This window comes from Nyctereutes procyonoides, unplaced genomic scaffold, assembly GCF_905146905.1.
Source record: "Nyctereutes procyonoides isolate TBG_1078 unplaced genomic scaffold, NYPRO_anot_genome, whole genome shotgun sequence".
Lineage (NCBI taxonomy): Eukaryota > Metazoa > Chordata > Mammalia > Carnivora > Canidae > Nyctereutes > Nyctereutes procyonoides.
In genome coordinates, this window is record NW_026575052.1 from 11449343 (window position 1) to 11461449 (window position 12107).

A 12107-nucleotide genomic window follows, 5' to 3' on the forward strand; every position below is an offset into this window, starting at 1 on the left:
CCCTGTGCGCAGCCGCCAAGGATCGCTTCCGGGGGCGGGTCAGCGGAAGTGAGGGCGGTTGAGGCTGGGCTGCCCGCTGCGGTAGGAGGGGCCGTGAGGTGAGTCCCGGAGCCGGAGTCTGAGGTGAGACTAGGTCCGAGTGCCGCTTCGGAGGCGGGAGTGCGGTCTGCCCGCCGACTGTGGACGCGGCCTAGCGCAAGGCGCTGTGCGGAGCTCGCGGCTCCTCTTCCCGCGCCAGTTCTCGCGGGAGCCGGTGTTGTCCGCCTCGCTTGGCTGAGGGTGGGAGGACTCGGTGCCCGGGGGTAGCTGCTCGCCGGAGTTCCCGGCCTCGGTGGCCGCGCGACAGCGGAGGCTCCTCGTTGCCGCTGCACTCCGCGGCCCGCCGGGCCACTTCGGCCGCCTCGCTCCTTCTGGGGCCAGCGCCCGGGCCTGCGGGTCCGAGGGCCGCCGGTGCCGGCGGCGAGGACTTGGCCGACCTTGGCCCGGTGGGGTCGGGCCGTTCCGGGGGAGGGGAGGCGTGTCCCGGACAAGGTCCCCGCAGCGGCTCCCCCAGTGCGGCCGCTTGCGGCCCACGCAGGCTGTCGCTCGCCAAGTTCCCCCGAGCGCCGCGGCCTCGACGGGGCGCCTGGCCCCGGAGGGATGAGCGCAGGCCCTGCTCTGGAGGAGCCCCGAGTCCTGCGGAAGAGCGTGTGTGCACAGGCCATGACGGCGGTCTGGAAAGGGGCGTCGTGGGAGCGCAGCGCTGATGAGAACCAGCCTGCATTACCAGCGGACTGGGGGAAGTCTTCTAGCCCAGGACCCCTGGGGCGGGGAGGGGGGTGAAGGCCCAACCGGAGTTCTCGTTGGTTCGCGCTCCGGGGACCAGGCAAGCGCTGTGCTGCGCCTTGGGAAGCCTTTGCCCTGCGACAGGCAGCAGATACGGGGTTCTGATCACTATTGTGAGGGCTCGGAAGGAAACGTGGGGCGCTGGGGGAGAGGGGGCGGTAAGGACCTCCTGTCGGAATGAGCAGAGGTGATGAGCTCGTGAAGAAGGTGCTGGTGTTTCAGGCCGAGAGGATAGTGTGGATGGGGGCGGAGAGGCGGTCCGCTCGGCTGAAGGGCTGAAGGGCACGGGGAGCCGGGAGGTGCGCTGTCCGGCGGTGCGGGGGGCCTTGGAGTTTGGTCTAGTGAGGTGGGGCTGATTGTGGAGAGCCCTGCAGGCCATTCCGGGTCTAGATGGTACTCTGTGGGCTGCAGCGAGCCGTGGGGGTGTTAAACACAGGAGCAGTGTGTCCTAGAAAGACGGCTCTGGCTGTTGTTAGGCCTAAATGAGTCTTTGGGGGGAAGTCTGGAGAGGAAGTGGCTGTAGTGTCCAGAGTGAGAAACAGAAGTTCTGTGGAGCTTGTGGCGGCACCGACATTCGGCCCAGAGCCTGGCACGCAGAGGAACTTCGATAAAAGCCTTGAACTGCAGGGAGTTGAGCCCACGCAGACGGCAGCACAATTTAAACCAGACTTGAAGTGCTTTCTACTAGCATGACCACTAGTGACCTTAGACACTTCCTCTCTCCAGCTTCTTTTCCTTTGTATCGGGAAGTGAGTGATAACTCCTCTCCCTCAGGTGAGAGAGAAATCCTGCAGGAGTTTTCAGTCCGTCCCGTTCAGAACCTGCCCTTGGCTCCCCAGTGACTTCTCCCCTGAGCATTCCCAGCCCTTATGACTTGAACCTCAGTTTACCTTTCTCTCTTCCTCTTTACACCCCTCTCATTTCCTGGGACCTGTGCTATTGTTGCTGTTTTCCAGCCTTTCCTACCCCCTTTAAACTCGCCATGAGGCCTTGGGGTCAGGGGCCTGTACCCTCCTGGCCACCTGCTTAGGTGTACCTTTCTTAAGCAATGATATTCAGTCTTTACTAGAATTATGTATTCAAGTTCTATTTATCTTCCATATTGTGAGTTCCTTGAGAGCATCCTTCCATAGCCCCTGCAGTACCCAGCTCAGGGCCTGGCACAGAGTAGGTATTGTTACATTTGATGAACAAGAGAATGAGTTCATTGATTGCATCTGCTCACCAGACAAGAGCAGCTGTGAAGAATCCAATCAGGAGTTCATTAAGCACTTTAAAATCCCCTATTTCACTGAATGATCCTTAAGGTAATCTAGGAAGGGAGCTCTTGTCTTCTTTTTACATATGGAAAAACCAACATTCAGAAAAGTTATGGGACTTGCCTAAGGCTATAAGAGCAGTAGACGGCTAAGCAGGATAAAATTTTTTGACTTTTCCCTGTAGCCCAGTAGAGTGAGACTGACAAGAACTGGCTGTTTATTCTCCTATTGTCTACTTTACATTTCCCCTTTGCCAGGACCCAGTAGTGCTAGGCTGGGTGGCATATGCTGGGCTTTCACACCCCATCTTCAACAATGAATGCTAGATTCGAATGGTACCAACAATTTGGCTTTTAGACTACCAAGAGAGTTCTATTTACATCTCTACAAGTAATGCCTCAGGAAACCTAAGGAATCAGGAAGCTCCCATAGTTTGCCAAGCTCAGGCCACAGGTCTGGAACAGAACCTTCAAGGGTCTGAATTTGGAGCCATTGCTGGGTGAGGACAGCCTCTTGGGCTGTTTTTCTCCTCTGTGAAACATCAAAGAAAACTTGGTGTTAGTCATGGCTCTGCAGGACCTGGTTTTTGTGGCACTTGAGTGGTGGCCATTGAGTCTCCACTGTGGGGGTTGTTTCACAGGAAAAGAAATCTGGTGTTCCTTAAGATGGCCTGATATGAAGGAGTCACGCCTCCAGCCTCCCCAAGCCCCCGGAGCTGCCCTGTGGCTGCCTTGTCCTTCAAGTGCAGGAGCCGGTTGAAATGTCAGGAATGGAAGCCAGTGTGGTAAGGGCACAGGCTGTGGTGGGGGAAGGGTTGAGTACTGGGCCTGCTGAAGTTCTGTAGGACATTCTGAGACTCTCCAGTTAATTATTCCTTTCCCCTGGGATGACCCTTCCACATAATCCCCACCACTCGCTCCCCAACAGGCAAAACCACCTATAGTCTTGGGGGCAGTCATTGTGTTTCTGCTTTTCTGGGCAGAGGGAAGGGTGGGAAACTTGTATGATTCCTATACTTCACTAATTCCTCATGCTTTTACTGGATCCTCCCAACATTTACCATGCGTTGGCAGCAGCAGATGTCCCCATAAGTGGTTGGCAACTGGGGAACCTGCCCTCACTCACACTGAGACTGGACCCCCACACCATACCCTGTCCCTGGGATTGGGGACTTCAGTTTCCCTGCTAAAGGGATCGAGGGGAGCATGGAATAGTAGTTGGACTCATCTCTGAGACTCCTTGTTTCTCTCCTTTTAGACCATCCCAATCTGGCAAAACAAGCCACATGGGGCTGCTCGCAGTGTAGTGAGAAGAATTGGGACTAATCTGCCCCTGAAGCCATGTCCCCGGGCATCCTTTGAGGTAAGTATACTGGAAGGGTAGGGTGTAGAGGCTCAGAGGCTATGTGAATATGGTGCTGCATCTGTGCCCAGACTACCTGGTGTTGCTGAGGCTCATTGCTTTCCTGATCACTTTTTCATTTTGTCAGGAAACATATATTACGTGCATATTGTGGATCTGGTCATTGTGCCTTCCTGATTGAACACAAAACTATGACCACAACAGTCAGACTTTAATCTGTTCATAAATGAGTAAGGTTGCATCTTTGATGCCACTTCTAAGTCATCAGACTCCTGCAAGTCAGTTTATCAGAGTAGGCCAAAGGCTCTTGCTGAGCCAGATTCCCAGAGTAGCTGTGTCTGTGCCCTGAGGTCTTTGCCTGCAACCCTGGCAGGTCTCCATGTGGGACATTGAGTCCTGTGTGACTCTGAGTTGAACTCTACTTTTCTTACCACCCCTAAGACTGGATCACTTGGCAGCCTATTTTTATGTTTCCCTGAGGCCATTACTTCGATCCTTTTCTTTCTGGCCAAGTCTAGCCACTCCTTTACTAGACTTCTTAAGGCTTACCTTTGTGTCTAGGGGCCTTTAGCACCCACTCCGCTGCAGATTCTTGCCTGGCGAATGTCTATCAGAATCCGGCCCCATTCTTCTGCAGTAGAAAGCTAAGTAGCATTTATTAGCCCCAGCTACCTCCCTCTGAGAACTAATGGTTAAGAACCAGCTCTAGGCTAGATGTTTAAGGTATGTATGTTTGGGAACTGGGACACAAGTACTTCAGCTTTCTGCCTACACAGTGGAAACAAATATATGCCTGAAAAGACATGGACCCAGGTAGAAACAGAAATGAAGTATCAAATGCTTAGTTGTGAAGTTGTAGGAATTCATTCTGGAGTCAAAAGTGGTATCAGAGTTGGTATTAGAGTCAGGGATGGAGTTGGAAGTGTTGTAGTGTGGGGTGGCTGTCCTGTGACCTAGATTGCCAGTTATGCATAATTGCCTAAAGGGCATGGGCAAGATGTGGTCCTAGCCATCTCAAACATCAAAAAAAGAGGGAAGCACAGCTAGGGAGTGTGAGAGACTCAATGGATGTTGTCCCCACACTTGGCCTCTTCAGTCCTTTGACCAGATGCTGCTGGGCAGGGACTGATCAAGAGCACAGAGCAGGAGTATGCAGGAGTACTATTAGTAATACTAGCTAACTTTACTGAGCACATGCTGTGTGTCAGGCACTGTGCTAAATACTTTATATGTGTTCATTTATTTAATTGTCCATAGTGGAGCAGCACTCTGGAAAGGAAAACAAATGGAAGCTTCCCCAAAATGGCCATTTTAGCAATAACTTCTGGGTCAGTAGAAGTCCTTTCTTACGTAACCTTGGACCATCACATTGCTCCTGTGAGACCCAGGTTCTCTATCTGAAAGCGAGAGCTCTCAACTCCTGGTCGATTTAACTCATGTATAGATGGGTTTTTGAGAATTTGTCCCTGGATTTCTGTTGTAAATTAATTCCCTTAATAAAGAGAATCTTGATGACTTAAATTTACCCATACAAAAATATTTAAAAATAAGTTATGAAAAGTGAAAAAGAAAGGAAAATGCATATAATCACAGTCATGACACAAAATAATGTTTTGGTTTAGTTTTTTGTTTTTTTACTTTCTTATAATCATAGCATGATTGAATCCTCCTAATCTTTCATTTAACATAAAGTCACTCAGCCTTGTCTGTTCCCTGGTTATTGTTCATCTGGGTTGAGGAGCTATTTTAAGGAATCCTCTTCTTTTGATATCATTTCTTTTTATTTAAATTCAAATATTCGTATTACCAAGTTCACTTAAAACAGTGTTGCTATAGCAGTGTAGATCCCAATTAGCTATGGAGGTGTTGTAAAGAACTGGCCAAGAGAAACTTCTTATTAATGTCCTTATACCTGTATTCTCATAGCTGGAGAGAGCAAGATGCGCTTAGTGGCCATCTCTGTTGAAAGGTAACTCTCTCCAATCCCACTGAAGACTCCTTTGCTCCAGCCAGGAGTTAGTAAATGTTAGTAAGAAGCCCAATAGTAAATATTTTAGTGTGGGGGTCATAACTACTCTTTTAATTACTCACTTCTGCAGTTGCAGCTTAAAAAATACCACAGATGATACATAAATGATTGGTGTGACTATCTGATAAAACTTGACATATAAAAATAGGTCCCAACCCTGCTCTAGGCCACCATGTTTTGCATGAAGGATATTAACAGCCTTACAACTGGTCTCTTCACTCTCTCATGCATGTTCCACACAGCAGCCAGAGTAATCTTTCAAAATCTGAGTCTTACTTAAAATCTTCTAGTGGCTCATTATTGGTCTTAGAATCAAGGTTTTTAACAAATCACCCTTGACACCCAGCTCCGTCCAGATGTGAACTATTTGTAATCCCACAAACTCTTTCCTTTTTCCATCCAAGAACTGTCTTCTCCCCTCTCTAGGAAGCCTTTCTGATTGATACCCAGGGCTGGATTAGGTGCCCCTCCCATGATGTCAAGAATGTTTTTTGATGAATTTTGCTTCCCTGTAGACCCTGCCCAACATCTCTGATCTGTGTCTGAGGGATGTACCCCCAGTCCCTACTCTGGCTGACATCGCCTGGATTGCTGCAGATGAAGAGGAGACATATGCCCGGGTCAGGTAGCTGAGGCAGTAGCTGGTCTGCTGGGGACTGGGGGGAGCTTCTTCCAGATGAGGTGGCAGGCAACAGGGAGAGTGCTTATGAGGGGCTGCAAGGGCAACAGGAACAAAAGCTGTGGACTCTTCAGTGGGAACAGAACCTGGCTATGTTACTCCTGTACAAATGGGGAAGGAATTTTAGAAGGGATGCAGTGGCTGGCTCCCTCTGACATGCTTGTCTTTTTTCTGGTCCAGGAGTGACACCCGGCCCCTGAGGCATACCTGGAAGCCCAGCCCTCTGATTGTCATGCAGCGTAATGCCTCAGTGCCCAACCTCCGAGGGTCCGAGGAGAGGCTTCTGGCCTTAAAGAAGCCAGCCCTACCAGCCCTAAGCCGTACCACGGAGCTGCAAGATGAGCTGAGCCACTTACGTAGCCAGATTGCTAAAATAGTGGCAGCTGATGCAGGTAGGAGCCCCTAAATCAGGGCCAGAATTCAGCATACTCTTCCTTTCCCCCTGGCTTTTGGTACAGGATAAGGGTAGGGAAATCAAGGACCGTGGTTCAGGGGGGACACAGGCCCAGGGCTCAGGCTATTCTGAGGACTGGCTAACCTGTAATACTCCTTGGATGGTTTCCATCAGCCATTCTGGGTTGACTGGATTGATTAGGAACAAAATCTTCGCTCAACCTGTGACACCCCACCCCCCACCCCCACAGATTACCTCCCTTGGCCACAAAAACCAATACCCTCTTCAATTGGTCTTTAAGATCACATCTTCCATGAGCCCTCAAGCAACTTCCCTTTTCAGTGAGAAATAAGCATTCCCCACCATTAAGAGCTTTAAGCTTTCTTCTTATCTCCCTATCTTCCCTTTTCTTGTTCTCCCAGAGACCACCTCTCCATCCTTCCACCTGTCTGTCTGCAGTTAAGGCAGAACCACTGGAAATGGATGGGAGTTTGCTTGACCTAATGAGCGCATGAAACACCAACATGTGGATCTCTCCCAAGCTGCCCAGGGTTTATCATCCTACTCCTTCCATCCATCCTCACTTTTTTGAGGTGACTCCTTGTCACTTTAAAGTCCTAGCTCCCAAACCTTACTTGTTGGTAGAACACTTGAAAATTACATAGTGTTCTTTGTAATCTTCATATATTTAATTCTCTCAAATGGCAGCTTTATAGAGGAATTATATTTTAATTTTTCATTTATATATTGGCTACATTTTTGTCATCCAAGAGACAAGCATGAAACTTGAAAATCTTTTGTTTTGGAAATTCTTAAGATTTGAGAAACTTAGGAGGACCATTCTGATAGCAGTCAAAAGCACTAGCCCAATTAGAGAAAAGGACACATTGGATCTGTCACTGTTGCTTTAGTAGAAATAGGACTGTCACTCCACAGCCCACTGCAGAATGGGAGCTTTTAGAAGCTTAAGCCTTTATGGGGTGGATTTTTCTGCCCTCTCAGAACACTGGAAGAGCTCAGTGCTGCCCTTGCATCTTCTTTAGATTCTGAGAGGGGAGGGTAGTGGAGGAACCCTCCACTGGCTCACAGATAGCATCCTGGGCTTTCCCAGAATGTCATGACATCAAGCCTAGGAAATGAATGTTTGATAGACACTGCTTGTGGGAAGAAGATATTACTGCTGTATTCTAGCCCCAATGTCCACCCATGCCTATTGTTTTCTCTTTCAGCTTCGGCTTCATTAACGCCAGATTTCTTATCTCCAGGAAGTTCAAATGTCTCTTCTCCCTTACCTTGTTTTGGATCCTCATTCCACTCTACAACTTCCTTTGTCATTAGTGACATCACCGAGGAGACTGAGGTTGAGGTCCCTGAGCTTCCATCAGTCCCCCTGCTTTGTTCTGCCAGCCCTGAATGTTGCAAACCAGAACACAAGGCTACCTGCAGCTCATCTGAAGAGGATGACTGTGTCTCTCTGTCCAAGGCCAGCAGCTTTGCAGATATGATGGGGATCTTGAAGGACTTTCACCGGATGAAACAGAGCCAAGATCTGTAAGTATGTGATAAGGAGCTCTGGTGACTTGTTTTACTATTTAAGTCACCTGTGGCCAATGATCTAGTAGAAAGAATTTACAAAGTAAAGTCCTCCGTAGTAGTTGTGTATTACTCCATTCACAGAGCTTGCTTGCTTAACACCTGGGATTCCCGTTTGAGGAAAGCAACATCTTATATTTGGTTGAGGCTGTCTAACTTTTTACAAGAAGGCTCATCTGATCCAAACTTCTGTTACCACTTCAGTCCTTATACTACTGGTGACAAGTATCCCCATGACCATGCCGCACCCTGCAAAATGAGGTTGCATAATAATTATTTTAGTATCTCAAACTGGTAGACTTTTTTTTTTTTTTTGATGGAAAATTTTATGGTTTCTGCTTTAAGGTACAGTGGTCCCTTATGCAAAACACTGAAAATTCAGGCATTTGAGACTGTAACCTTGGCTGTCCATCAGAATTGCTAAACTTTGTTATAAATACACTTTAAGCTTACTAAAGCAGAATCCCCAAGGTGTGGACCTTTATGTCTGGGGATTTTTTCTCCTTTCTTAATGAAAAAATGAGAAAGTAGCCCCATCAGCAAAGATTCAGAAATGTAACAGATTGATCTTATGTCTACCAGTAAGAATGTATGTAAGTTCACTAGAATTTAAGGCACCTATTTTCCAGCTATGTAGGACATCTTTTATGATGTATTAGGTAACTCAAACCCACCCCAATCTAGAGTTGGTTTTATTCCCATGGCTCCCCTGTGATGTGAACATTTTACTGTGAATTCTAGATCTCTTATAAAAACCTTAGGGAAAAAATCTTAACAGAGATAAGTAATCTGCCCAATAAAGAGTTCAAAGTAATGGTCATAAAAATGCTCACCAAACTGGGGAGAACAGATGCACAAAAAACTTCAACAAAAAGATGGAAAATACACTGAAGAAGTCACAGAGCTGATGAACACAGTAACTGAACTGAAAAATACACTAGAGGGGTTCAGGGCAAACTAGATGAAACAGAAGGGATAAGTGAACTCAAAGACAAGGCAGTAGAATTCCCCCAATCAGAGCACCAAGGAGAAAAAAGAATGAGGAAAAAACCCCATAAAGATAGCTTAAGGAACTTATAGGACAAGATCAAACGGACTATAATGTTCTCATTATAGGGCTCCCAGAAGAGAAAGAAAGGTACAGAAATCTAATTTGAAAATAGAATGGCTGAGGGGCAACCTGGGTGATTGAACCAGTTAAGCGTCTGCCTATGGCTCAGGTCACAATAGGACTGGGCCCTGTGTCAGGCTCCCTGCACAGCAGAGAGCCTGCTTCTCCCTCTGCCCTTCCCCCCACTGTGTGCACGCTCTGTCTCCCAATAAATAAAATATTTTAAGAGAAAAAAAGAGAATGGCTGAAAACGTCCCTAGTGTGGGGAAGGAATCCAGATCCCTTCCAACCAAAGTTATTGAGAATTAAAGAGTTTTCCAGACAAGCAAAAGCCAGGAGTTTATCACCACTAAATTAGTCTTACAAGAAATGTTAAAATGACCTCTTTAAGCTGAAAAGAGTGTTAGCCAGTAATAGGAACACCTATCAGAGAGTAAATCTCACTGGAAAGGTGAATATAATAAAAATAGTGGATTCATCACTTATTGTTATGGTTAAAAAGGCAAAACTAGTAAAAATAACTGATTACAATAATTACGGGATACACAAGATAGAAAGATGTAAAATGTGACATCAAAAACATGGTTGGGGTAAAAATAATGAGCTTTACAATGTGATGAAACAAGTTGGCAACAATTTTATCAACTTAAGCCTAAACTTAACTACAAAACAAAACACTTTAATAAATACACAAAAGAGTAAAAGGAATATAAGCATACCATTAGAGAATATTATCAAACCACAAAGGAAGAGAGCAAGGTAAGAAAGGAACAGAGAACTACAGAAATAGCCAGAAAACAATTAACAAAATGGCAATAAGTATATACTTATCCATAATTCTACTTTAAATGTAAATGGACTAAATACTCCAAAAGAGTGGCTAAATGAATTAAAAAACAAAACCTATATGCTGCCTACAAGAGACTCCCTTAGATGTAAGAACACAAACAATGCAAAGGGATAGAAAGAATATTCCATATAAATAGAAACCAAAAGTTGGGGTAGCTATACTTATATCAGAAAAAAGTTAACTTCAATTAACAATGATTATAACAAAAAAATGATTATAACAAGACAAAGAGCATTATATAATGATAAACGGGTCAATCCATCAAGAGCATGTAACATTTGTAAACACCTAGGAATATATAAAGCAAATATTAACAGACAAAGGGAGAAAAGCCATATAAGAGGTGACTTTAATACAGCACTTGTATCAATGGATCATCCAGATAGAAAAGGAAACACTGGCTTTAAATGACGTGTTAAATTGGGTAGATTTCTTCCAAAACATTTCTTCCAAACAGAACATTTCTTCCAAAACCAAGAGAATATACATTCTCAAGTGCACATGGAACTTTAACAGGATAGATCATATGGTAATCCACAAAATAAGTGTGAATAAATTTAAGAGGACTGAAAGATATCAGGCATCTTTTCTAACTACAATGATATGAAACTACAAATGGGTTCCACAAAACCAAAAAATTCACAAATATGTGGAGATTAAACAACATCTACTGAACAACCTGGGGAGGGCGATCAAAGCAGAAACCAAAGAAAGATAAATACCTTGACACAATCAAAATGGAAATATACCAAAATTTTTGAGATGCAAGAAAAGCAGTTCTAATAGGGAAGTTCATAGCAGTAAGTGCTGGTTTCAAGAAGCAAAATTCCCAAGTAACACAACTTTACACCTTAAGGAACTAGAAAAAGAGTAACTGAAACCCAAAGTTAGAAGGAAGGAAATAAAGATTCAAGCAGAAATAAAGACCGAAAAGCAATAAAAAGGATGAAAGAGATGAAAAGATAAAATTGACAAACCTCTAGCTAGAATCACCAAAAAAAGAGGACTCAAAAATAAAATAGATGACAATTAGTACCACATATCAAAGAGTAAGATACTATAAAATTTTTTTTAAAAAAATTATACACCAACAAATGGGACAACCTAAAAGAAATGGATAAATTCCTAGAAACAATCTACCAAGACTGAATCATAAGGAAATAGAAAATCTGAACAGACCAATTACTAGTAAGATTAAATCAGTAATCAAAAGTCTCCCAATAAACAAAAAGCCAGGCCCAGATATATGGCTTCATTGGGTGAATTCTACCCAACATTTGTTGAAAAAATGCCAGTGCTTCTCAAACACTTCCAAAAGAATACCATTATTCCTCAAACTCTTTGAAAAACAAAAAACAAAAAGAGGGGACTCTTTCAAAACTCATTTTACAAGGCCAGTATTATCCTTACACCAAAACCATACAAAGACACCAGAAGAAAATAAAATTATAGGCCAATATCCCTGATGAAAATAAATGCAAAAATCCTCAACAAAATATTAGCAAACTGAATTCACCAGTACTTAAAAGGATCATACACCATGATCAAGTGGGGTTTATTCAAGGAATGCGAGGATAGTCCAACATCTGCAAATCCATGAGATGCTACATTAATAAAGTATAAAAGTCCTATGTTCTTCTCAATAGATAAGATAATAGATACAGAAAAAGCATTCAGTATCCATTTGTGATAAAAACTTTCAACAAAGCAGGTAAAGGAGGAGCAGAGCATACCTCAACAAAGTAAAGGCCAGATATGACAAGCCCACAGCTAATATCACACTCAGTGGTAAAAGCTGAAAACTTTTCCTCTAAAATCAGGAACAAGAAAAAAATGCCCACTTGCCACTTAGTTAATATAATATTGGAAGTCCTAACCCAGCAATTAGCCAAAAAAAACAAAAAACAAAAAAAAAGAAAAAGAAAAGGCATCCAACAGGAAAGGAAGAAGTAAAACTGTCACATTTGCAGATTACATGTTATTATACAGAAAACTCAAGACTCAA

General features: G+C 44.6%; 2 protein-coding genes across 4 annotated transcripts in view; one reads left to right on the forward strand and one right to left on the reverse strand.

The window, feature by feature from the left end:
• Positions 1 to 12107, forward strand: part of MTFR1L (mitochondrial fission regulator 1 like) — a 15067-nt gene continuing 2960 nt past the window's right edge. The window contains exons 1-6 of one of the 3 annotated variants that reach the window (XM_055332246.1): positions 1 to 123; positions 2725 to 2868; positions 3342 to 3446; positions 5991 to 6100; positions 6335 to 6546; positions 7887 to 8099. In XM_055332246.1, coding sequence (XP_055188221.1) covers positions 2845 to 2868; positions 3342 to 3446; positions 5991 to 6100; positions 6335 to 6546; positions 7887 to 8053 — 618 coding nt within the window. In that variant the 5' untranslated portion in view covers positions 1 to 123; positions 2725 to 2844 and the 3' untranslated portion in view covers positions 8054 to 8099. Of the gene's footprint in view, positions 124 to 2724; positions 2869 to 3341; positions 3447 to 5990; positions 6101 to 6334; positions 6547 to 7777; positions 8100 to 12107 lie in introns of all 3 variants that reach the window. The other 2 variants (XM_055332243.1, XM_055332244.1) reach the window with 2 other exon arrangements.
• Positions 8107 to 12107, reverse strand: part of AUNIP (aurora kinase A and ninein interacting protein) — a 24170-nt gene continuing 20169 nt past the window's right edge. Inside the window, exon 3 of the mRNA XM_055332242.1 lies at positions 8107 to 8390. Within this exon, the coding sequence (XP_055188217.1) occupies positions 8314 to 8390 (77 nt within the window). The 3' untranslated portion in view covers positions 8107 to 8313. The remainder of the gene's footprint in view (positions 8391 to 12107) is intronic.